This window comes from Lepidochelys kempii, chromosome 23 (genome assembly GCF_965140265.1).
Source record: "Lepidochelys kempii isolate rLepKem1 chromosome 23, rLepKem1.hap2, whole genome shotgun sequence".
NCBI lineage: Eukaryota > Metazoa > Chordata > Testudines > Cheloniidae > Lepidochelys > Lepidochelys kempii.
The window spans coordinates 6,235,136-6,260,931 of NC_133278.1; the positions used below are offsets into that span (position 1 = coordinate 6,235,136).

The 25,796-nt window shown below is 48.6% G+C and overlaps 1 protein-coding gene across 2 annotated transcripts; it reads right to left on the reverse strand.

Moving 5' to 3' along the window:
- Positions 1 to 518: 518 nt before the first annotated feature.
- Positions 519 to 22,049, reverse strand: LOC140902303 (uncharacterized). 2 transcript variants are annotated; one of them, XM_073322249.1, is made up of 5 exons: positions 21,944 to 22,049; positions 6,191 to 7,170; positions 4,168 to 4,294; positions 1,978 to 2,091; positions 519 to 1,365 (listed from the first exon to the last, which is right to left on the reverse strand). In XM_073322249.1, the coding sequence occupies exons 1-5, from the start codon at positions 21,975 to 21,977 to the stop codon at positions 1,055 to 1,057; spliced, it is 1,566 nt and encodes a 521-aa protein (XP_073178350.1). In that variant the 5' UTR covers positions 21,978 to 22,049; the 3' UTR covers positions 519 to 1,054. The 2 variants fall into 2 exon arrangements, with proteins under 2 accessions (XP_073178350.1, XP_073178349.1); XM_073322248.1 differs by having other exon boundaries at positions 519 to 1,401; positions 21,944 to 22,045.
- Positions 22,050 to 25,796: the final 3,747 nt, after the last annotated feature.

Here is a 25,796-nt window from a genome sequence, read left to right on the forward strand (position 1 = left end):
GTGCTTCCCTGGTCCCAGAGTTCTGTGCAGTTCTTGCCTTGAAATCTCTGTTCTCCATTCTGTATGCTAATAGAGATGCCTCCTTGTCCCATCGTCCATGCAAATAAGGCTCGGGGAGCTTCCTGAATCCTGTCATCCTTGTCCAGAGAGGTTTAGGTGCGTCTCACACTGCCTTTTCATTGCTTTTTGTAAGTCTTTCTTCTGATGCAGATTTGGTTTAAGCAGAGGCAGAACAAGAAGCAGTTGTCTCAAGTTGCAGTGGGGGAGGTCTAGGTTGGATATTAGGAAACACTATTTCACTAGGAGGGTGGTGAAGCACTGGAATGGGTTACCTAGGGAGGAGGTGGGGGAATCTCCATTCTTAGAGGTTTTTAAGGCCCGGCTTGACAAAGCCCTGGCTGGGATAATCTCCTTGTGTCCTTTCGCTTCCCTTAGCAATTTTCTACATTTTCCCCCAGATGTTACATATTGTATTTTTTTATAGCTGCTTTCACGTCTCTAAGCCAGGTTGTTGGTTTTTTTCCACATGAATAGCCTTTATTTCTTTCTTGGGGAATTTGGGTTTTTTAGGCATCTAGTACAATGTTCTTATACAACTCCAAAACAGCATTCACAATTTTCTGATTAAATGCTTTCTCCCAGCTCATTTGACTCGTCACTTTTTTCAGCTTTGTGAAACTGGCCCTTTTAAAGTACAAGTGTAGATATAATTATACTGGTTTGGACATTGTTCTGTTTGCACATGACAAATGTAATCAAGTCATGATCACTGGCACCTAAGCAATGATCAATAAGCCCAAGATGCTCCTTAATAATAAAATAAAATAAAATAAAATAATAAAACCCAGCTCTTGTCTAGTGTTTTTTTTTCACTAGACGCCAAAGTGTTTGACAAAGGTCAGTAACATTATCCCCATTTTACTGATAGGGAAACGGAGGCAGAGAGCAGGGCAGTGACTTGCCCAAGGTCACCCAGCAGGCCAGTGATACAGCCAGGAATCCTTTCCCTCTGGTTTCTACCCCAATGCCCCCCCATTATGTGATTCCCAAGCAATTAATCACCCCAGGAATATGCTCCCTTCCCCTGAGACCACAACTCACGGCTGACCCCACAAGCCTCGAATGGTGTGTGATGCAGAATGTGTCTGGTGGGACGGGGCCCCCTGGGCCCAGGGGACGCAGCCCTGCTGGTTTCTATCCGGCGGGGTGTCTCTGATGCAACACGAGCTGTGACACCCCCCACAGTCAGTGCATGGAGCGGGTTTGTCTCTGTGCAGCTCCAAAGGGTGCCCACTGCTTCGCTCGCTCCCCAGTCGGGATTCCCAGGTGAGGACTCTCGAGTCGGAGACACAATCCTGTCATTATCTGGGATAAAGAGGCCATCTGGGTATGAGCCGTCCCCTGAGGGTGGAAGACAGGGAACCTTGTGAATAGGAACCGCACCCAGGTGTGTCACCGATAACCACTACTCCCAGGGCAGGAACCCCAGAGCTGAATGCACAACATCCATCTGCCGAGGGGAGGAGATGCGCGAGGACAGCTAGGAAAGGGAATAGTGAAGGGAAGGCGACAGAGCAGGGGGGCTGCAGGGGTCTCTCTCTTTGGATCCCTAGGATCCTTTCTGGCTCAGTCACTCGCCAGGGGCTGGCTGCAGGATTCTCCAAGGGAGGTTCTCTGGCCTGGGTGATTGAGGACACCAGACTGGATGGGGCTAATGGTCCCTTCTGGCCTCAGGACTCTATGTTTACATTTTGTAGTACGGCTCCAGAACTCTCTGGTACTCGGGGGGCAAATCCCCCCAGGCAGAAAGAGGCTGCTCAGAGCCACGACAAACACTGCACATCTCCGCCCAAGACCTGCCTCCGCAGAGCTCACCGGAGGAGGCAGAGCTGGGGGGCGCTCACGCCGCTTTGCCAGGGTCCCAACATTTCATTTCACTCGTCCATGGGTTCGGAGGTGCTTTATCCCATCCCTCACCTGCGTAGATGCCTCTCAGGATCTCTGGTTCCTCAAGGCCCTGGGCAGCTGGGACAAAGGGCTCCTCCCCCCGCTCCAGGCAGGAGATGATGTCAGGCTTGTGAACGGGAATCCCTGCTCATGGGAAAATCCAAACGTAAGGTCCCAGCAAGCCAAACGTCTCAGCATTTATTGTTCCATTATTTTAACCCCAGCCAGCCTTCCCATGCTCACAAGGAGGCGGGATCCTCACAGCTGGGGAAACATCACAGAAGCCTTCTGCGGAGGCGAAGTGTCTGCGAGGGGAGTTGATGTGCCCCTGTTAAGACACCAGCGCCTCTGCTAAATGCCAATGGACCCTCTATCTCAAACTCAGAGGGCTAAATCCAATCCCTCTCCCTCTCGGGGCAAGTTATGACTGAGGGGGCACAAGCTAAAGGGGAGGACATGTGACCAACACACGTGTCTCCCCTGTCGAGTGACAAGCCCCTGGCAGAGTCTGGGGCTGCCACGTTCTCCCTGCCCCATGTTACCTGCGGTGAGGGGATCCCTCTGCACCGCAGCCAAGCCCAGGCAGGGAGTGGGCCGCCCTACCTCCCAGCCAGGCTGTCTCAGGAAGATGTGGCTCTGTTCTGCTCCCTGCCCGGCTGCCAGGGAGCGCAGCCAATTCAGCCAAAGGTACAGGGGGAAAAGATCAGGGAGTGAAGGTAGAGCCCCTCTCCCTCCTCGCTCATGGCAGACCAACCTGGGGGGGCACTTGACCTCCCCATGTCCTCTCCCCACGCATCATCTCTGGGAGGCCCTTGGAATCGAGAGCCAACCTGGCTGCATGGCAACCAAACACAACGGGGTTAACCCAAAGCGATTAGCACTGCAGTGTGTATACTGCCTCCCTGTAGCAGGGAGACTCATTCAGTCAGTTTAAAGAGACACAGGCCAGGAGTTCAGGGTCGCCCCATCGCTAGACTGGAGGCTGAAACCAGAGGCAAGTGAGACCGGAGAAAAGAGGATCTCAGAGTTAAACAGGCCCCAGGTGCTAAGGGCCGTTTTCTGCAGGAATTAACCAGAATTCCCCTATCCAACCATCCATCCATCCATCCAACCCAGAGTGAGCGCTTCCCCTCCAACTCACAGCTTTACACTGCAACCCGAAACATTCTCCTTGGGTTTCCATGGCAGCCACTGCCCACCGGGATGTTGAGAAATCCTGGTCCCAGGCTACAAGGCACTTTTCTTTGTGACTGGCCCCTGTTTGAGGGCCAGGGTATCCCCACTCTACCCCGAGAGGCTTTATGATTCTGGCACAGAGCAAGTGTTTATCCCCTAGCTCCCCACCCCACCCGAAAACACAGCTAGAGACTTTCTCAATACGGGCAGTAGGCAAGACACCCAGAAGCCTCCTCTTCCAAGCACAGTGCTGTGCTCTGGGGACACGTACTGGAGATCCTAATGACTATAATCCACCCTCAAGATGCGTGGCTTCAGACAGGCACCTGAAGGGGTCAGGAAGGATTTTCCCCCCACTGATGTTCAACTGTAATCTAGGGAATTTTTCCATCTTTCTCTGAAGCATCAGCGTTCTGGCCATAGCTAGAGACAGGATCTTGGTTGGGGTGGGCTGGTTTGACATGGTGCAGAGAATCCTCTCTCTAGATGCCCGGCTGGTCCTTCACTCACATGTCTGGGGTCATACTGATGCTGGATTTGGGGTTGGGAAGGAATCTTCCCCTTGGTCAGATTGGCAGGGACCACAGGGGGTTTTCACCTTTCACTGCAGCATAGGACGAGGGTCGCCTGCTCGGATCACCACTAACCAATTCCCTGCCATTGCAGGGGCCTCAGGTGCTAGTGATGCCTGGATCTCTCCTGCTCTCTGCCTGTGATTCACAATGGTGGAGTGTCTCAAGGACTTTAGTTTAACTGAAGTCACAGGGTTCAAAATAGGGGTATTGGGGTGACATGTCAGGGCCTGTGACATGCAGAAAGTCAGACTGGATGATCTAATGAACCCATCTGTGCTTAAACGCTATGAACCTAGGAAAGTTGGTCTGTCCCATCTCCTGCTGGTGTGGCTCTGGGAGTGGAGGATGACAGCTTCTCACCCAGATTCTGGGAACTACAGAAGCTGAGCCCTAGGAATGCTAAGGGATGACGAGAAACCCTGAGCCAAGGCCTGGACTCTTAATACATGTGGAGAAGCAAATCCCTTACCCAGAGAGGCCACGTTCCCATAGTTCTCCATCATCGTGTCTCGGTAGAGCTCCCGCTGCCTCTCACCCAGAAGGGCCCACTCTGCCGCTGTGAAATGCACAGCTACATCCGCAAACGTCAGTGGTACCTGGAACAACAAACGCCTCCTCCTCAGTGCCTGCCTCTCCCGGGCCTGTCCCACTGCTCATCCACGCACGGAGCAGCAGGGGCTTGCACTGCGTGTTCTGTGCAGCTTTGCTTTCTGATGAGAGGAAAAAGGCAAGAGGCAGTGATGCCTGTGTGGCTCTGGCCTTGGATTCAAGGCACCTGGGGCTCCTTCTAGCCTGGTGCCTGGTATCCAGTCTCTGATGACAGCCTGGAAGAAGGTGCCCCAAACCCTGCAGAAGGCAGATATGGGAGCCCTGCCCCCAGGGAAATTTCTCCTCTCCCCCAATAGTTAGCGGGTAGTTCATGCCCTGACACAGGATGATTCTGGCCCTGTCCAAACCCAGGTTTCGTTTTAAATATTTATTACAGTAAGTGGACAAGACAGGCAGAGAAACCGTTCTATTACAAGAGAGAAAGCTGCCTTTCTAAGGGCTTAGACTATTCCGGCTCTTATTCCAGAATAAGCATGCCTTATTCCAAATTAGTTTAATTCACTTTTGGATTAAGCTAATTTGGAATAAAGCACATTTATCCCAGAATAAGCGTATCCACACGTCAAGTTAATCTGAGATAGTTAATCCATTTACATTCACACCCTACTGTATTATGGATTAACATTTATGTGTAGACAAGCCCTAAGGCCCAGGAACAGGTTGTACCACTTGGGGGAGGACAGCGTGTGACAGTCCGTACCACTACGTTCACCCCTTTTACAGGGCTATGATAAATTTTGTACAAAGTATGCCTTGTGAGATATCATTTGAAAACTCATAATTTGCTGATAATTATTGTCCTAGTAAAATGTGTGTGCATATAAAGTTATAAGATGTTACTAAGACATGTTTGAAGTCTGCGGAGCAGTCACAAACCAGTTCCCCAGAGAGAAAAGGCTAGCCAACGCTTCAGCCAGGTGTCAAAAAAATCATATAGACCATCACCTGGTAAAGTCACCATTCTTTGGCACGAAAGAGGGTGTGGGGGGAAAATCTACCTCTTGATAAAGAAACAGCTAGGGGTTCCATCCACACAGACTTTCTGTTCTGAACCTCAGCTGGAGATGATTCTCAAAGAAGAAAAAGAAACTATAAGAAGGGAGAGTGGATGTCCCAAATTATTCCTCCCTTTCTCTCTACCCATGGCATCCACAACATCTGAAGAACAAAGGAAACAGCTTTGGACTGGAGGATGGACCCTGACGGGAAGAAATTCAGTGAGTAAGACCGCTGTAACGTGGTGAGAGAGACTGCTTTAAATTCACTTGTTTAATTAGGCATTAGTTGTGTTTTACTTTTATTTTCTTAAAAGAAAAGGAGTACTTGTGGCACCTTAGAGACTAACAAATGTATTTGAGCATAAGCTTTTATTTTCTTGTAACCAATTCTGACCTTCATGCCTCATGACTTATATTTACTTAAAATCTTTTTGCAGTTAATAAACTTGTTCATTGTTTTATCTAAAACAGTGTGTTTGAACTGAGGTGCTGGGGAAACTCCATTTGGGATAACAGGATTTGTGCCTATCATTTTCTATTAATAAAATGAGGGCTTTGTATGAGCTTGTATTGTGCAGGAGTGGGCTGGGGAGTCCAAGGCATACATTTCTGGGGACGGTCCAGGTCTGGGAGTTTGCTGGTGTTGCTCCGCAGTGTAAATCAAAAGTGGCTAGCTGCAGCACTCAGACACTATAAGTGGGAGTAACTTACATGCTGCAGGCTCTGTGTGAGCGGACCAGGAGTGCTAGCTGTCAAAGAGTGTAAAAGGCTCCCCAGGTTGGAGCACTGAAATGACACAGCTGTTCATCAGTCCAGATTGTACCCTGGGTAACGTCACAGCGTGTCCCTGTATCCCGCCCCTGCCCTGGCAGCTTGGGGACTCACCTTCCTGCAGTGTCGAATGAGGTCTGTGCCGTGGCTGAACCTTTTCCCACACCCAGGGCAGCGGAAGGGGCTCTCTCCTACGTGGACCCTCCGGTGCGCGATCAGGTGTGAGTTCTGCCGGAATCGCCTCCCGCACTCAGTGCATTGATGGGGTTTCTCTCCAGTGTGCACTCTGCGATGGGCATGGAGGGAGGAGCTGTGCCGGAACCTCTTCCCACACTCGGCGCACGCGTGGGACTTCTCTCCAGTGTGGATCCACTGGTGGGTGGCAAACGCGGAGTGGCCAGCAAAGGTTTTCCCACATTCAGCGCACTGGTAGGGTCTCTCTCCAGTGTGGACCCGCTGGTGGGTGATCAGGTGCGAGCTCTGCCGGAATCGCCTCCCGCACTCAGCACACTGATGGGGTTTCTCTCCCATGTGCACTCTCCGGTGCGTGTTAAGGGAAGAGCTGTGTCGGAATCTCCTTCCACACTCAGCACATTGATGGGGCTTCTCTCCTGTGTGGACTCTCCGGTGCGTGATCAGGTGGGAGCTGTGCCGGAAGCTCTTCCCACACTCAAGACAATGGTGGGGCCGCTCTCCTGTGTGCACTCTCTGGTGTGTATTGAGGGAGGATCGGTGCTTGAACCTCTTCCCACATTCAGCACATTGATGGGGCGTCTCTCCTGTATGGACTCTCCAGTGGGTAATAAGGTGTGAACTGTGTCCAAATCTTTTCCCACACTGAGGACACTGATGGGGCTTCTCTCTTGGTTGGCTCTTTGGCTGGCCCCAGTCAGATTTACTCTGTCTCTTCCCTACAGTGTCCCCCTGCTGCTGCCACTGTGTCCCGCTCGGACTCCCAGAGGAATCCTCTTTGCCAGGACCCTGGGAATCACACTCTCTGAACCTTTCTGTTAATGCCATGAGAGAATCCACTGTCTTAGGAGCGTTCTGAGCTATCCCGGCCTCCTCATTGTCAGCCCCCATCCCATTCTTATCTGCAAGAAAAACAGAATCCAGACACAAGTCATTCCCTGGGCTTTGGAGACACACACATTTGGGAAAGGTTTGTAACCAATAAATCACTAATCATAAGAGTTTAAACCAAAGCAGTGAATCTCTCAATCCTTCCTTGGATGAAAGAGAGTACAGGGAGGGGATAGTACAAAGACAGAAATCAACACTAGGAAGAGGCCTGGATAGAGGCTCCTACTCTCTGCGTCCTCATTTGAACGCTTTAAAAAAAAAAATTCTCTAATGGCCCCCTCCATGCAAAGGACCATTCCTTACCTTACCGTAACTGCGGATCTTTGAGATGCTGTTGTCAATGTGGGTTCTACTGCAGGTGTGCAGGAGAAAAGACTTGAACAGCCGTGTCCATCAGGGCCATCCATGCACCATGCACTTCCTTGCACTCCATAAAGCATGGAAAGGCAGCAACCATCCCTTAGTTCCCTAATTCAGAATCCTGTAGGTGGAGGGCTCCAAACAAGCAGGGATGGAGAGTAGATCACGTGATCCACACTGATAACATCCCAGAGAACCAGTTACCATAGGGTAAGTGACCGTTCTCACTGCTTCAAATACACATCAGTGTGGATCCTGCTGTAAGAGGCTGGCAAGCAATGTTCCATCTGGAAGGCAGCTGATCTAGCTGAACTGAAATTGTAGCATTGTTCTCCAGTCCTTGGCATCTGACCTGCAGCTAGGTCAAGAGCACAGTGCTTTGAAGATTTCAGATACAAGCAGATGATGTGGATTGTGCTGCAGCAGAGTGGGCCTCAATGGCCTGAGGGAGAGGCCCATCAGCCATCTGGCAATACATCAAGATGCACTGCATGATCTATGCGGCTAGCCTCTGGGGCAAAAGAGCCTGCCCTCTCAAAGCACCAGAGATGGCTATGAAGAGACAAGGAGATGGACGGTTTTGTTCTGTCAGCATAGTGCTATAAGTCCCCTGAAGTATCCAGAGAGTGGGCTCGGGAGAGGACACACATAAGCCAACAGGCTAGTTCAGATGAAATTTTGAGACTACATTGGGGATAAACTTCAGATGAGGCCTCGGCTTCACCGGCTCCTTGTGACAGGCTGCATGAGGAGGGTAAGCCATGAGGTTCACTGATGCTTCTAGCCAATGTAAAGGTGTGACAGAATGTACCCCTGTATTCATACCCTACATACTATTGTAATAAACTTGGTACAAAGTATGCCTGGTAGGGTATCATTTGAAAACTTGTAATTTGCTGGTCAGTATCACCTTGATAAAAAGTGTATGGCAATATTTGTATGTGAAGTTACTAGATTCCACTGTGTGGTGTTAACAACACATGTTCCAAACCCACAGCCCTGCCCAAACTGAGGTTGTGAAACAGGTCTGTCTCAAACACAGGAACATGTGCTCTGCTTAATTTGCATTTAAGCAGTAAATAGAGCCATCAAGCAGGAAGGGAAACAAAGAAAGCTCAAATAGGAGAAAAAATGCAGCAGGGAACATCCTTCCACATAGATTCTTTCGCTCCTGGTCAATATTCCCTCTATTTTTTTCCATCCATGTGCAGAATTAATTTGGTTATGTGCACCAATGGTAATGTGCGGATGTGTGCCACCAGTAGAAACAGAAAACCTAGATATAATATATATTTTCAAAAAAGTTACTAATAGGGAAAATTACTGCAGCCAAGACAAGGTAGGCATTTTAGAATTCACTACTCAAAAGAATTAAATTTAAGCATTAGAGAGAAATAAAATTATGACCAATCAAAAAACTAAAACATCAGCACCTTGAAAGAATAAAATTACACAGAATATATGTGCATTGAAGGAAGTACCAAGAAGTAACAACAACACAAGTATGTGTTGGGAGGTGAGTGTGAAAGAGACAGAGAGTGTGTGTGTATGCGTGAGAGTGAGTGTGACAGTGTCTGTGTGTGTGTGAGAGACAGACTGTGTGAGTGTGAGACAGAGACAGTGTGTGTGTGAGAGAGAGAGAGACATAGACACAGAGACTGTGTGTGTGTGACAGAGACAGTGTGAGTGTGTGCTGGCTGCTGGGGAAGTATATGAGAGACCGTGCGCTGTCTTTAAGCACAGAGGCACTCACCAGAAGCCTCGTTCAGACCACAGCAGCTCCGTCCTGCTCCTGAGCCCTGTCCCTCCTCCCCCGCTGTGCAGAGATGGGGTACACAGGCAGAGGGAAGTGAGGGGAGGGGAAAACCCTGACGTCAGCGCCTCCCTCCCCCCCGCTCTGCACAGCCAGCAGCAGGGTCCTGGAATCAGCTGGTGGATCAGATGGCTCCAAGGCAGAGGGCAGGAGCAGCGCAGCTGCAGAGCAGCGGGGGGAGGGGCATCTGAACACACGTGCCGGATGTGCGCGGCTCTGCTAATCAGTGTGCGGCACTTGATTGATTCTTGGGCGGCTGCGCAGCTTTGAGGGAACACTGCTCCTGGTGCCCAGCTAGAAATGACTGCAACTATAAAAGGGAGGGACAAATACCCCAAGGCACCCCCCTTTCTCTCTCCCTTCCCATCACATTCAATGCACCTGTAACAACAAAGGAAGCCTTTGTTGGAATCTGGGGGAGGGGTTCTAACCTGCAGAATTTGGTCAGTAAGCTTGCTGACAGCCTATGGTGAGAAACTGCTTGAATTTGATAGTTCATTAAATTAGATATTAGTAAACGTTTTATCTTATTTTTCTTATAACCATTTCTGACTTTTATGCCTCATTATTTATATTCTTTGTAGTTAATAAACTTGCTTTATCATTGTATCTAATCCAGTGTGTTTAAATTGAAGTGTCTGGGAGCCTGCATTTGGGGTGGCAAGTTATGCGCATATTATTTCTATTAAAGAAATAGCAGACTTAATATAATTTGTATTGTCCAGGAGAAGGCAGGGCAGTACAAGACATATATTTCTGGGGGGAAATTTAAGACTGGGGGTGTGTTGGGGTCACCCTACAGTATAACCAAAGCTGGTGAGAACCAGGGATGTGGCTTGCAAGCTGGAAGGCTGTTTGAGAGCGGCCCAGGTAGGGGCTACTTCAGCAAAGCATTGTAAGACACACAACGTTACAGGGCCGGAGTGACACATCTGTTTATTAGTCAGGACTGTTCGCTCGTACGGCACAGAAGACAAGAGCTGGCTCAACATTTGTCAGTTTTTTGCCAGAAAAAGTTATTTCAACAATTTTATTTATGCTAAAGCATGTCAATTTCAACTCAACGTCCCAAGGGAAAGAATTTCAATACAATTTTTTTTTCGTTTCTGAAAATTTGTTTGGGGAAATTTCATTTTTTTTTAATGTTTACATTATTTCCCCTACAGAAGTAGTGCATAATCAACATGTCTCCTCTTTGTGTTGTAATTCAATAGTTTTACTCTTTGACACAAACCCATCGTCATGCTGCCTGGCATGGGACACAGCTAAGAGTGCCTATCTCAGGTCAGACTGCTGGAATCCAGGGCACAGACCCCAGACTGGTGGATACTCTATTGTAAGATGTCACCAAGGCAGTAACAAATGTGTGCTTCCAAATACTGTACTAGTTATTATGGAGCCACAGACAGTCCCCTTCAGGCCCTCTAGCCCTCATGCACTACCAGATAGACCAGACTTCTGTGATAAATGATGATTAAAACCAGAAATCACATGTATTAGATTCTTCCAGTTCCAAAAAACCAGACACTCACCCCCGGTCACAATATATTTCAGATCTTACCCAAAAACCACGCTGATAGCCAATCCTTTAGTAAATTAAAAACTAAACATTTATTCATATAATAAAAGAAGAGAGTTATTAAAAGATTCAAATGCATCATATACATTACAGTTGATTTCAGAGTTTGTAGATCAGGATAACAGCAGTGATGTTAAATCTGCTAGCTTACAGTAAGTCTCTCTAGATCACCCAAAAGACTGGGGGTTCTCAGCCCATTGTTCAAAGCTGCCCTTTGTTAGAAACCATAGTCCAGAGACGTGGAGCAGGAAAAAGTCTCCATTTATACCTTCAGCACATGCGCATGGAAAGTTACTCTCTCCAACATGGAGTCATGGATCACACGTCCTATGTGCCCTGCTGAGACACTGGGCCTCCATTGTCTATGTCCTCTCTGAGACATCTTCAGGAGGAGCCCATTGGAAGAATTGATTCTCCTTGATGGCCCATGAACCATGGCTGGCTGGTCTTGATGTAAATCTGCCTTGCGGGTTACCCAAGAACACAACATGTTTGAGACACAAACACACAGCAAAGATTCATAACTTCATATACAATGATAATACACTCATATAAGCAGGGTAATAATATTTAGCAGACTATAACATTCCCATTGATACCTTACAAGGCATACTTTGTAGAAGATCTATTGCAATTGTGTTGGATTTGTGTCTAAGTATAAAACTATTTCATTATAACACAAACAGGAAGCCTTTTGATTTAAAAAAGATACAACATTTCAGGCAGTAATAAGTAGGAGTTGCCCGTAACAATTGAAAAAAATAAAATTAAAATAAACAAGACTATTTCAATTATATTATGTGATAATATGACAGCAACATAACTAATCTATGTTGATCTCATATTGAGCAGTAAAAACCACTGAGTCCCTGGAACAAAAGTACGAGAGAACTAGCAGGGAATGAGTATTTGCTAATGGGCTCTTCAATCTAGCAGAGAAAGAAAGGGGACAACTTTCTCATTCAGAAAGTTGAGGAAACAACTAGGGAGTCATCCATTTTGGATCTGGTTTTGAACAACATTGATGAATTAGTTGTGGACACGAAGGTGGTTGGGAACTTGGGAGGAAGTGACCATGATCTGATAGAATTCAAGATCCTAAGGAAAGGAAGACATGAAAACAGCAAAACAAGGATACTGGACTTCAGAAAGGCAGATTTCAACTAACTGAGAGAAATAGGAAAGATCAATTAGGAAGAAAAGGAGTCAAACGGGGGTTGGCAGTTCCTAAAAGATGTAATACTGAAGGCTCAACAGCAAGCTATTCCAATGCAAAGGAAAGATAAGAAGAGCCACAGGAGACAAATGTGGCTGCACAAGGAGATTTTTAGCGATCTAAAATCCAAAATGGATGCTTACAGGAAAGGGAGGGGCATGTTACCAAGGAAGCATATATGGGAATAGCATGAGCATATAAGGACAAAATCAGGAAAGCCAAGGCAAAGAATGAGTTACAGCTGGCAAGGAATATTAGAGACAACAAGAAGGGATTCTACAAATATGTCAGACAAAAAGAAAGATCAGGGATGGTGTGGGCCCACTCCTCAATGGAGAAGGTGAGCTGGTAATGGAAGATGATAGGAAGGGATAGGATGATAGGATAATGTGAACGGATGACTAGTGAAGTTATCACAGACAATAAAGGGAAAGGGATGCAGATTGGGATAAGAACACGGCAGAGATCTTCTGACTCATCTGAATGAACTCAAGGCAGCAGGGCCTGAGGCTATTCACCTGAGGGTGCTGAAGAAAAGAGCTGAAGAAATCTCGGAGCCACTGGCAATAATATTTGTAAACTCATGGATGACAGCAGAGGTCCTGAAAACAGGAGAAGGGCTAAAGTGGTGCCCATCTTTAAAAAGGGGGGAAAGGAGGAGCCAGGGAACTACAGACCAGTCAGCCTGACCACAATATCTGGGATCTACTAGAGCAATGTTAAAACATTCCAATGGCAAATACCTGGAGGATGAAGGGGTGATGACTAGCAGCCAGCATGGATTTACTAAGAACAAATCATGCCAAACCAGCTTAATTTCCTTCTTTGACAGTGTAACTGGTTTGGAGGACAGGGGGAATGCAGTGGATATATTATTAATGGACTTTAGCAACGCTTTTGACACAATCCCACATGACATTCTGATAAGTAAACTGGAGAAATGCGGGCTCGGTGGAACTACCATTAAGTGGATACATAATTGGTTAAACAATCACAAACAAAGAGTAACTATAAAGGAGTGATATCAGACTGGAAGGAGGTCTCAAGCGGGGTTCCACAGGAATCTGTTCTGGGTCTGATGTTGTTTAACATGTTTATTAATGACCTGGATGTAGAGCTAAAGAGCAAACTCATCAAATCTGCAGATGACACAAAGCTAAGGGGAGCTGCGAACACTTTGGAGGATAGAGCTAAAATTCAAAGGGATCCTGATAAATTGGCAAACTGGGCTATAGACAACACAGTGAAATTCAACAAAGAGAATTGTAAGGTGCTACGCTCAGGGAAGAAAAACCAAATGCACAAATACAGAATAGGGGATAACTGGCTTGGCAGCAGCACTGCTGAGAAGAATCTAGGAGTTGTGGTGGAGCTGTGCTGTTGCAAAAAAAGCAAATGCAATTTTGGGTTGCATTAACAGAGGCATAGCATGCAAGTCACGGGAGGTGATATAATCTTTCTACTAGGTGCTGGTTAGGCCTCAGCTGAAGTACTGTATCCAGTTTTGGTCACCAATGCATAGAAAGGATGCAGAGAAACTGGAAAGGCTCCAAAAGCGAGCGACAAAGATGATCAAAGGGATGGAATTCAAGGCATATGAGCAAAGGCTGAAGGAACTGGGTATGTTTAGTCTGGAAAAGAGGAGATTAAGAGGGGACATGATAGCAGCCTTCAAGTATCTGAAAGGCTGCAATAAAAAAGATGCAGAAAAATTATTCTCTCTTGCTAGAGGGCAGGACAAGTCAATGGGTTCAAACTACAGCACAGCAGTTTAAGACTTAGACTGGGTCTACACTATGGAGTTAGGCTGACGTAAGGCAGTTTACATTGACCTAATTATATCAGTGCCCACACTACAGCCTGCTCCTGCTGATGTAAGTGCCCTACTCCACTGACTTCATAACTTCACTTCCACGAGAGCCGTAGGGCTTCTATCAGCGTAGTTAGGGCGATGCAGTGTCGGTGTAGACACTGCGTTACTTACATGGGTTGTTGGCTGTCATTCTTGTCAATTTCACGGCTCCAGCTCTAACTGTAGGAACAGTAGGACAACAGAACTGACTGCCTCGGAAAGTCGTGGAAGTTCCTTCACTGGAGGTTTTCAAAAAGAGGCTGGATAGGATGGTTTAGACATCAGAAATTAACTTTAAGTAATTGCTTTTGATGTTTTATACTAGTCCAAACCAAACACTAGAAATAGCAAGGACCTCACCATAAGCGTGCCCTAAGTGCATCCTTACTCCTTGGAGAACTACTTAAAGTGTGATAAACATATTAGAGATACTAAAGAACTGATTGCTGATAAATAAATGTAATAAGAAATCTTAGTGATTTGTGTTGTTCTCTACTATAACTGCATGGCCTCAATGCTGTTTATATAAAATATTTGCAGGAGAGTCTGTTTTATTCAGTACATGCCTAGAACCTCTGATATCTGAACTTAATCTATAAAACTACTGATTGCATATCTATGTGGTTGTTGATGAATTAATGAACTTGTTGATTGGTTAAGAATAACTAAGTGTCCTGACTTGAAAAGTACTGTACAAGGTAAATACAGACCTGAGAAAAATCCAATGTTAAAATTAGTAAACCCCAGACTCAATGAAAAGGGGTTATCATTATTAGATTCCATTAAAATATTGGCTATAATATTTATCAAATTGGCAAATCTAATTTGTTAGGTTTCAGCTTTAACATCTACCTGCCACTTCGGCAAAGCCATACAATTGGCCCCTTTCACATGTAATGACTGGGCTCCCTAGGTACTTCCTGTGATCCAGGTGGATGGTAGCATAAGAACATAAGAAAGGCCAGACTGGGTCAGACCAAAGGTCCATGCAGCCCAGTATCCTATCTATGGACAGTGGCCAATGCCAGGTGCCCCAGAGGGAGTGAACCTAACAGGTAATGATCAAGTGATCTCTCTCCTGCCATCCATCTGCACCCTCTGACAAACAGAGGCTAGAGACACCATTCCTTACCCATCCTGGCTAATAGCCATTAATGGACTTAGCCTCCATGAATTTATCCAGTTCTCTTTTAAACCCTGCTATAGTCCTAGCCTTCATAACCTCCTCAGGCAAGGAGTTCCACAGGTTGACTGTGCACTGAGTGAAGAAGAACTTCCTTTTATTTGTTTTAAACCTGCTACCCATTAATTTCATTTGGTGGCCCCTAGTTCTTATATTATGGGAACAAGTAAATAACTTTTCCTTATTCACTTTCTCTCCACCACTCATGATTTTATAGACCTCTATCATATTCCCCCTTAGTCTCCTCTTTGCCAAGCCGAAAAGTCCTAGCCTCTTTAATCTCTCCTCATATGGGACCCCTAATCATTTTAGTTGTCTTTTTCTGAACCTTTTCTAATGCCAGTATATCTTTTTTGAGATGAGGAGACCACACCTGCATGCAGTATTCAAGATGTGGGCGCACCATGGATTTATATAAGGGCAATAAGATATTCTCTGTCTTATTCTCTATCCCTTTTTTAATGATTCCTAACATCCCCTTTGCTTTTTTGACTACTGCTGCACACTGCGTGCACGTCTTCAAAGAACTATTCACCATGACTCCAAGATCTTTCTCCTGATTAGTTGTAGCTAAATTAGCCCCCATCATATTGTATATATAGTTGGGGTTATTTTTTCCATTGTGCATTACTTTACATTTATCCACATTAAATTTCATTTGCCATTTTGTTGCCCAATCACTTAGTTTTGGGAGATCTTTTTGAAGTTCTTCACAGTCTGCTTTGGTCTTAACTATCTTGAGCAGTTTAGTATCATCTGCAAACTTTGCCACCTCACTGTTTACCCCTTTCTCCAGATCATTTATGAATAAGTTGAATAGGATTGGTCCTAGGCCTGAACCTTGGGGAACACCACTAGTTACCCCTCCCCATTCTGAAAATTTACCATTTATTCCTACCCTTTGTTCCCTGTCTTTTAACAAGTTCTCAATCCATGAAAGGATCTTCCCTCTTATCCCATGACAACTTAATTTACATAAGAGCCTTTGGTGAGGGACCTTGTCAAAGGTGTTCTGGAAATCTAAGTACACTGTGTCCACTGGATCCCCCTTGTCCACATTTGTTGACCCCCACAAAGAACTTTAATAAACTAGTAAGACACGATCTCCCTTTACAGAAACCATGTTGACTTTTGCACAACAATTTATGTTCTTCTATGTGTCTGACAATTTTATTCTTTACTATTGTCTCAACTGATTTGCCCAGTACTGACGTTAGACTGACCGGTCACTAATTGCCAGGATCACCTCTCGAGCCCTTCTTAAATATTGGCGTTACATTAGCTATCTTCCAGTCACTGGGTACAGTAGCTGATTTAAAGGACAGGTTACAAACCATAGTTAATAGTTCTGCAATTTCACATTTGAGTTCTTTCAGAACTCTTGGGTGAATGCCATCTGGTCCCGGTGACTTGTTACTGTTAAGTTTCTCAGTTAATTCCAAAACCTCCTCTACTGACATGTCAATCTGTGACAATTCCTCAGGTTTGTCACCTACAAAAGACGGCTCAGGTTTGGGAATCTCCCTAACATCCTCAGCCATGAAGACTGAAACAAAGAATTCATTTAGTTTCTTTGCTATGACTTTATCGTCTAAGTGCTCCTTTTGTATCTCCATCGTCCAGGGGCCCCACTGGTTGTTTAGCAGGCTTCCTGCTTCTGATGTACTTAAAAAACATTTTGTTATTACCTTTTGAGTTTTTGGCTAGCTGTTCTTCAAACTCCTTTTTGGCTTTTCTTATTACATTTTTTACATTTAATTTGGCAGTGTTTATGCTCCTTTCTATTTACCTCACTAGGATTTGACTTCCATTTTTTAAAAAATGCCTTTTTATCTCTCACTGCTTCTTTTACATGGTTGTTAAGCCATGGTGGCTCTTTTTTAGTTCTTTTACTGTGTTTTTTTAATTTTAGGCATACATTTAAGTTGAGCCTCTATTATGGTGTCTTTGTAAGTATTATTATAATTTGTTTTATGGTAGCATCTAGATGCCCTAGTCATGGACCAAGACCACACTGTAATAGAGCCACAAACCAATCTTGAGCCTGAAGGGATGGGCCAAGGAAGGCAAGTGTTACCATCCCCAATCTTCTCTGGTCTAGGATAGGACACAGACCTCCCCTTTCTTCTTCAGGATAAGAAAATACAAGGAATAGCAGCTTCTTCCCCTGTACTCCCGAGGTACTTCATCTATGGCTTCTAGACAAAGCAGGAGGCAACGTTGGGTTCCCCCCTCACCCCCAGTATCCTTATGAGACGGGTCCCTGAAGGACAGGGAAAGGGGCAGAGGTTGGAATTGGACAGAGTGGCCACAGGCAACTATGTCTGGCATCCATCTGTCTGTTGCTATGACAGCCCATATTCAATGGAATGGGGAAAAGTGACATCCAAAGGAAGGGTCAACTCTCCACTGGTGTGAATGTGGCATTCAACTCTCGTTTCAAACCTGTTGCCTGGTACCAAGTGTGGAGTGGCAGTTTGAAATATGAAGTTGGAGTGAGGCAGAGCTATGCTCCTTCCTCCCAAAAAGGTCCAGCTGTTTTGGATCCTCATCTTGGGGGCTACTTTTTGTTTGTTTTGATTTTTCACAAACAGCAGATACTACCAATGAGCCTAGTGCTGGATGTAATAATCCTGGTGCAGTTTTGGTGCACCTGCTGCAGTTTTGACCAACAGGGCAATGTTAGGGCCTGCATATGTCACGAAGCAGCATAGAGTGCTGTCCTAGGGGGAAGAGACAGTCGACAAGAGGGCTGCTCAAGCTGGAGAAGGGGCTTGGAATCTGCCGCAGAATTGGCAATGGGAAGGCAGTTCAAGAAGAAGGAGGTAAAAAGAAACTGCACTGAGGCAAACAGGGGATTTGCTGAGGAAGCTGGGGAGAGGAAGTTGGACCATGAAAGGCAGTGTACAAGTAGCCTGGCCACAAGGGGCACAGAGCGTATGGCCAGTGAGGTAACCATTGAGACGCTGACAGAGGAATACAGTTTGGGTGCCTGGGAAGCTGTATGGCCCTCCAGCTGAGGAGCTGTTGTTCGCGGGTGCATCTGTTGGAAAGAGCTGCTGTCATTGTAGCACTGAAGTAATGGAGCATCAAAAGCCAGAGAGAGGAAAAGTAGGGACAGCTGGGGTGAAGCTGGACTTTGCAGCCAGGGAGAGGAGTCGTCAATTCCCTCTTGGGGTGACACAGCATGTTGTAAAAAAAACTTATTGTGATGGTAATTTAAAGTTTATTATTTTCCTGAGCAAGTATTTGATGCTACTTTACATTATTTATATTATATTCTATTATTTATATTCTATTACTGTTCCTGCCAAATTTCTGGGATTTTTCAGTTGGACAGTTTAAAATTTAAGGTAACCCTCCCAGTGTGTTGGTTTGCCTCTGCTCACCTCACAGTAGGCACAGACTAGCTGAGGCCTGGGTCACTGCACTGGGTGCATAAAGTACTGTTCAAAACCCTCTTGTGGCACCACACAGTGCCTTTCTGCTTGTTTGGCTGTGGGCGGGGTACGGTGGTAGGCGTTTGCTGCAGTGACTTTGTGACTATTAGGATACTCTTGTTAATCGGAAGGGTGACTCTGCTTGGTATAGCTGAGCACAGGTTGTCAAACCTCTAAAGAGGTTTCTATATCCAGGGTCTCTGCAATTCTGGAAAGCAGCTCCTGGAAAGCCCTGAAGCTGTACAGAGCTGATGTTGGCAGAGATGACAGCTACATCTGGACACGAAGAGAGGGTGCCCCCATTCAGATGCACTCACCTCAACTCCCTGCTTCTGTTCTCCCAAGAAAGATGATAGCAACCTGACTATGGGTGCACAGGCGGACCTTAATCTCCTCTTTCTAGGTTGGGAAGAACCGCTCCCGGAGGCATGGCATGGGAGTCCCCAGCATGTCCATGGTGGTATGTTATATCGATATGGTTAGCTTGCTTGTGGTTGGCCAGTCTAGTGCCACCCATAGAGGGGTTGGAGGGACAAGCCTCTAGACCATTCTATAGAGCCTTCCCTGGTTTTCAGAGGGAAGGGTTCTCTATGAGATCAGCAAGCATGAGTGCCCTGGAGATAGGGATGATGAAGAAATGTCCTCAATGATTGGTGCCAACTTGTACAGCGATTTCAGTGCCATGATGGGAGCATGCATTGGTGCCAACTGAGGCAGTGGTACCTGGGACATCGTCAGTACTGGTTCCTCTAATAAGGAGTCCGCAGGTTCCATTCACAACTGTGTTGCTGATGTCAGTACCAGTCCTATGGATGGTGTTAAGATCGGTACTGGGACATGTTTCTCCAGAGCCAAGCTTATGACTGAGAGACGTTCACTAGCCTTTGCAATTGTAGAGAGCTTAGTAGTCATGACCCTGGAGGGCTGATCCTTGTCTCCACCTCTCCTTATGGAAGGACACTGAGTGGTTCCTGGATCCATGTCTGCCTCTGTGCTCCGACTTCCTTCGTCTCTTGGTGCTGGATTTGAAACCAGGGTTACAAACGCAGACGTCACTAGTGCGGAGTCTCTCTCTGGTATCAATTTCTTGTCCACAGTGGTTATAGGAGTGGTGCGCCAGCAAGTATGGGCACTATCAGAGGATGACTTCATGGGAGCCTGGTCCAATCTAGAGGAAGATCCTCTCTCTTCTGGAACGGAGATGATCCACATGGATTTCTCCAGCAGGTAAAACTTGAGGCAGGTATCATGGGATTTTTGTGTTCACACTGAGCACCGGCCAGGTACATATATTTCCCTGAGGCAAAAAAGACCAGCTGTGGCTGATAGCTAACAGGATGAATCCATCACAGGATGGACAGGCCTTGTAGCCCAAAGCCTGCAAGTCTGCCATTACATGTGGACAGGGCACAAAACAAAAATGGATTTTTTGTTTTGTTTTTAAAATTATCAGAAATTCAAAATTGTTAACATAAGACAAAATACAGGATAGGTCTTGATCCAAAGAGAGCTCAGAGAAAAACGGTTACAGGGTAGCAGGCGAACTCAACAGCTTTCTCGCTGCCACAGATGGGAAGAGGAAACTGAGGAACGATTGTAGCCACTTTACCCTTTATGATCTCACAAGTGCACAGTGCATGTGCAACCCCTACAGATGCTGCTGTCCAAGAGATTCTGAGCTTGCATTGGGGGGGCTCCACACTCAGACCGGTGCTGAGCTGGTGTTCCAAGGGGAGCAGACTCTGCCCAGGGAGCAGCACCATCCCTGGGGTCCTTGGCAGGGAGCCCTGTGCCGCCCCTCGGTCACTGCACAGCCACCACAGAGACCGCCAGTGTCCCCCTGGGCCCTGCCCGCCTACCCCTCGGCCGGGCCCTTTCCAGCCCCTATCCCTTCTGCCTCTGCCCCTGCCTGGCCCTATCCCCACCTGCTCCTACCCTGGAGCCCCTGCCAACCCCTATCCCCACGTGCACCTACCTGCCCCAACCCCACCCCCTGCCTGCCACTATCCCCACCTGTCCCTATTCCTGGGCCCTGCCTGCCCCTATCCCCACCTGCTCCTACCCTATAGTCCCTACCAGCCCCTACACCCTAACCCCACATGCCCCTACCTTTCCCTAATCCCACCCCCCTGCCCCAACTCTCTGCCAGTCCCTATCTGCACCTGCTCCTACCCTTGAGCCCCTACTAACCCCTATCCCCACATGCCACCATCTGCCCCAACCCCATCTCCTGCCTGCCCCTACCCACCCCTATTGCTCCTACCCCGAGCCCCTGCCAGCCTTAATTCCTACATGTCCCTACCCCTAACCCCATCTCCTGCCTGCTCCTATCCCCGAGCCCCTGCCAGCCCCTATACCCTATCCCCACATGCCCCTACCAGCCCCTACCCCAACCCCTGCCTGCCACTATCCCCACCTGTCCCTATTCCTGGGCCCTGCCTGCCCCTATCCCCACCTACTCCTACCCCATAGCCCCTACCAGCCCCTGTACCCTATCCCCACATGCCCCTGCCCCCTGCCAGTCCCTATCCCCACATGCCACCACCTGCCCCTATCCATACCTGCTCCTACCCCAGAGCCCCTGCCAGCCTTTATCTCCACATGTCCCTACCCCAACCCCATCTCCTGCCTGCCCCTATCCCCACCTGCTCCTACTCCTGGGCCCCTGCCAGCGCCTATACCCTATCCCCACATGCCCCTGCCTGCCCCAACCCCACCTGTCCCTGCCCCCGCTCCCTGCCAGCCCCTATCCCCACCTGCCCCCGCCCCTGCCAGCCCCTATCCCCCCCTGCACCTGGGCCGACCCCCTGCCAGCCCCTATCGCCACCTGCCCCTACTCCCTGCCAGGCCCTAACCCCTGCCCCTGCCCCTATCCCCACCTGCCCCTGCTCCCTGCCAGCGCCTATCCCCCCCTGGCCCTGGCCCTGGCCCTGCCCCTGCCAGCCCCTATCCCCACCTGCCCCTGCTCCCTGCCCCCTGCCAGCCCCTATCCCCCCCCGGCCCTGGCCCTGCCCCTGCCAGCCCCTATCCCCACCTGCCCCTGCTCCCTGCCCCCTGCCAGCCCCTATCCCCACCTGCCCCTGCTCCCTGCTCCCCGCCAGCCCCTACTCCCCGCCAGCCCCTATCCCCACCTGCCCCTGCTCCCTGCCCCCTGCCAGCCCCTATCCCCCCCCCCGGCCCTGGCCCTGCTCCCCGCCAGCCCCTATCCCCACCTGCCCCTGGGCCGCTACCTGTCTCTACCCTCCCTGCCCCTCTCCCTGGGCCTGCCCCTGCCCACGTCACTCCATCGCTGGGCGCGACGTCACGCTGCCGCGCGCCGCAGCCCCCGGCCGCTCTCTCACCTGCGCGAGGGCCCGCGCGGGCGGCCGGCTCCATACTGGGGGGCGGGGGGGGGGCCTCGGCCCCAACGGCCACGCGTTGCTCGGCTCCCAGCTCCCGATTGGAGCGACCCGCTGCCCGTCAGGCTCAGCCGGGGCGGGGCTTAGCCCGGCCTCTGCGCCGGCTCGTAAAGGGGCCGACGCCCTCCCGGCAGTGGAGTGGGTCTGTCAGGCTCTGGGGGTTTCGGTGGGACCATGAACCCCCTGCCCCTCCCCCGAGCATCCGAGACCTCCGCCAAGTCCCTCCTCCTCCATTGCCCCTCCCCCACAGCACCCCAGAGACCCCAACACCCCTCCAGCACATTGCCCCTCCCCCACAGCACCCAGAGACCCCCAACACCCATCCCCCACATTGCCCCTCCCCCATACACCCCGGAGACCCCAACACCCATCCCCCACATTGCCCCTCCCCCATACACCCCAGAGACCCCAACACCCGTCCCCCACATTGCCCCTCCCCCATACACCCCGGAGACCCCAACACCCGTCCCCCACATTGCCCCTCCCCCATACACCCCGGAGACCCCAACACCCGTCCCCCACATTGCCCCTCCCCCATACACCCCGGAGACCCCAACACCTGTCCCCCACATTGCCCTTCTCCCACAGCACCCCAGAGACCCCCAGCACCCCTCCTCCCCAGCATCCCAAAAAGACCCTTCCCCCAACAGCCCCAAGACCACACACACCCTCCCCTCTACACCTCTGCCAGTTCCACTACCCTGCACCCACCCCCAACTCTCCTATACACCCCAACTTCCCCCCATGCACCCAACTCTCCTACCCCCGTCCCAGACCCTGTGCTCCACGAAGCTGCAGGCCAGCCCCCAGTAGGCAGCGCAGGCCAGGACTCTTCCCAGGGCCTCTGTTGGCGTGGCCCTACAACCACGGGCCGTCCCCCTTGTCCCAATGTGGGGTGTGCTGTTGCTTGGTGGATCCCCTATTCCCATGCACAGGGCATGCAGCAGAGGCCGGGAAAGAGGTTTTGGCCTCTGTGACCAGTTCAGGCCTTGTGGTTCATCCACACAGGGGAAGCAGGTCCTGCAGGGCTCCAACTCCTGTTCCCAAAGTGCCGTGATTTAAGTAAAGAGACACCGCCTTTCGATTTGTTCAATAATGTTCTTTATTCAGCTGCACCCTTGCAGCAGCAGCAGCTCCAGCCAGACCCTTATTTCTGACCATTATGAGGCAGGACGTTTGTATCTCAGGGCAGCAGAAACCCCAACAGCACATGGGAGCGGACATTGCCTTGGCCCAAGAGCTACAAGGTCCAACAGGGAGCAGCTGGCAGATTCGATCGGGAATCATTTCAAGAGATAGAATTACATTGATATGGGGGAGCAAAGCTATGCCCCAGGGGACACTGGGCCACGTTCACCTCTGGTGATTCACAGCCGTTATACCAGAGAGGATTTGATGCAGTAACCCTTGTCCTTTCAAATGGGGGGAGGGAGAATGGAAAAAGACAGGGAGGTTGGAAGAGTTAGACCAAACCTGGATCCTTTAATTAATGGGTTTAGAGGAGATAAAGCCACTGTCCAAACATATGGGGATGGGTTTATCCTTGGCTGATGCAATGGGCCGTATCTCCCTTTCAAATGCAGCCTCTGGCTCCCAGGGGAACGGGCCCATGGTAGGAAGGGCAGATATTTTCTACAGGAAGGGATTATCTCCAGGAAGGCGTTTCAGTGCTGGCTGCGAGTGTTGCTGGAGCGCAGCAAGCTCTCTGCCACGTTGGGAGCCACAACAGCTACAGGCAGCCTTTGGAGAGGGGCGGGGATGAGCTTTTGGGTTCTGCACGCTGCCTCTCACTCAAACCTGTCAGTGGCCCCAGCTGTGTCGGAGCCCTCAACTACAACAGGGATGCTGTCATGTGCAAGGCATGCATTGCACGCTCCAGGACTGGTCATGCCCACAGGACGATTCTGTCCGGCCCCTCAATGCACGAACAAAATGGCATTGGGCTCACTGCTATTGGCTAGTGAGTTTCAACTAGCCTGACCAGTTCAGTGTACCCCAACTTAATGTCATAACCTGATCTAAAAGGTATCACGTAAGAAAATCAATAGAAAACTTGGAAGGATAAGGCCTTTTCCTGTAGCCATATTGTAAGGCCTTTGTCTGCAGCCAGTTTACAAGAGCAGCAGCCATTAGCTGAGAAGCAGGAAGTCACACCCTCACATTCCATCTAAATTGCATTAAAACAATGTAATATCAGGCTGTTAAGAAGGAGACCCCGTCCTAATGGCCCCCACTATCACCAGGTAAAGAAACAGATCTTAAGATGGTTAAAGAAAACTTAGTTTGACAGCATCCTGTCTGGCAAGCAATCACTTATAGTTGTGATTGTGAAATTCTCATTTCTTTATTGTTTTGTGTTTATGGTCCACACTTCCCTATTGTTTGACTGTATGGTCTCTGTCTGGTTCTTTGATTGTTTCTGTCTGTTACACAATTAATTGTGCTAGGTGTAAATGAATTAAGGTGGTGGGGTAGGATTGGTTAGAGAATTTTGTTACACTATGTTAGGATCGGTTAGTATAACGATTGGTTAAGGTAGAGCTAAGCAGGACCCAAGTTTCACTATAGAAACTGGGGTCCAAAAGGAAGTTCTTGGGGAACCAACTCCAGGACACAGCCCCAAGAACAGAGCTGCCAGACCTCAACACTGCCAATGACACCGTGCAGAAACTGGAGTCCCCCAGATGGACCTGATCCTGACTGGCCATGAAGAAAAGTTCATCTGCCTTATTGGGAGTGGTGAGCACTGTATGTGTAGCATGTGCATTCTGTTTTGGTGATTGTTAATAAATAGAGGTTAAGACGGATATTACTGTGTAAGGCTCTTTCACTGGTAAAAGACCCCGTAAATCTGCAAAAGATTAAGCCCGGAGCCTGGAGGGAATGGGTGTTTGCCCGGAGGGAATGGGTGCCTAAATTGACAGGGTTACGTCTGAGCCCTAGCAACGGGGTAAGGGTGGGTGCCCTAGAGTGTAAGGTTATGCCTGAGCCCACAGAAGGGGGAGGGTGGGTGCCTAAATTTAGAGGGTTACACCTTGAGCCCTAGGAACTGGGTAAAGGTAGGTACCCCTAGAGTGTGTGAGTGACAGAGAATTTTGTGCGGGTAACAAGCTAATATCACACTGATCATTACTATTCTTGTGTGGTGTGTGCACCACAATTCAAAATTACAAACATAGTGGAAATTATGTTCTTAAAGTGAGTCTACTAGGCAGGGCTGAAGTTACCCCACCCTAGACAAAGAATTTTTGGTTCTGCTTCTGCCCCTTTGAAGGTACCTTTTAAGATACAGTAAGAGGCAATGGGAATGCATTTACATAAAAGGCAAACAAAACCATCAAGCTAACAAGGGGAGGAGATCACCAGTCAATTTCATGGCAGCAGTGGGAGACTACAGGAACATTTTGCATTTTAGCAAACAACAGCGAGAAAGAAACCAGTCTGGAACTTCCTTCACCCGGAGACTATGTCTCCTTCCTCACAGCTTCAATTAACTTTACTCTTGTGTAGAGGTAACCTTCCGAAGAATCCACTCCAAAGCTTCCCTGGACCCTAAAAGAGAGGGGCAAACCCCCACAAGTTATCTTTCACCTCAGATGACAAAGGAACTGAGCACTTTGTGGGGGTGATCAGCCATCTTGCTGGAGGTGTGGTAAGAATCTTACCTTGAACCAGGACTGTGGTTTTGTTATGTCTTAGTCTCTAGAAAGTGTTTTTTTACTTTTATGGTGCTCCTGACCATTTCTAACTCTGTCCTTCATACCTGAACTCGCTTCACACCCTGTCTTATTTTTAA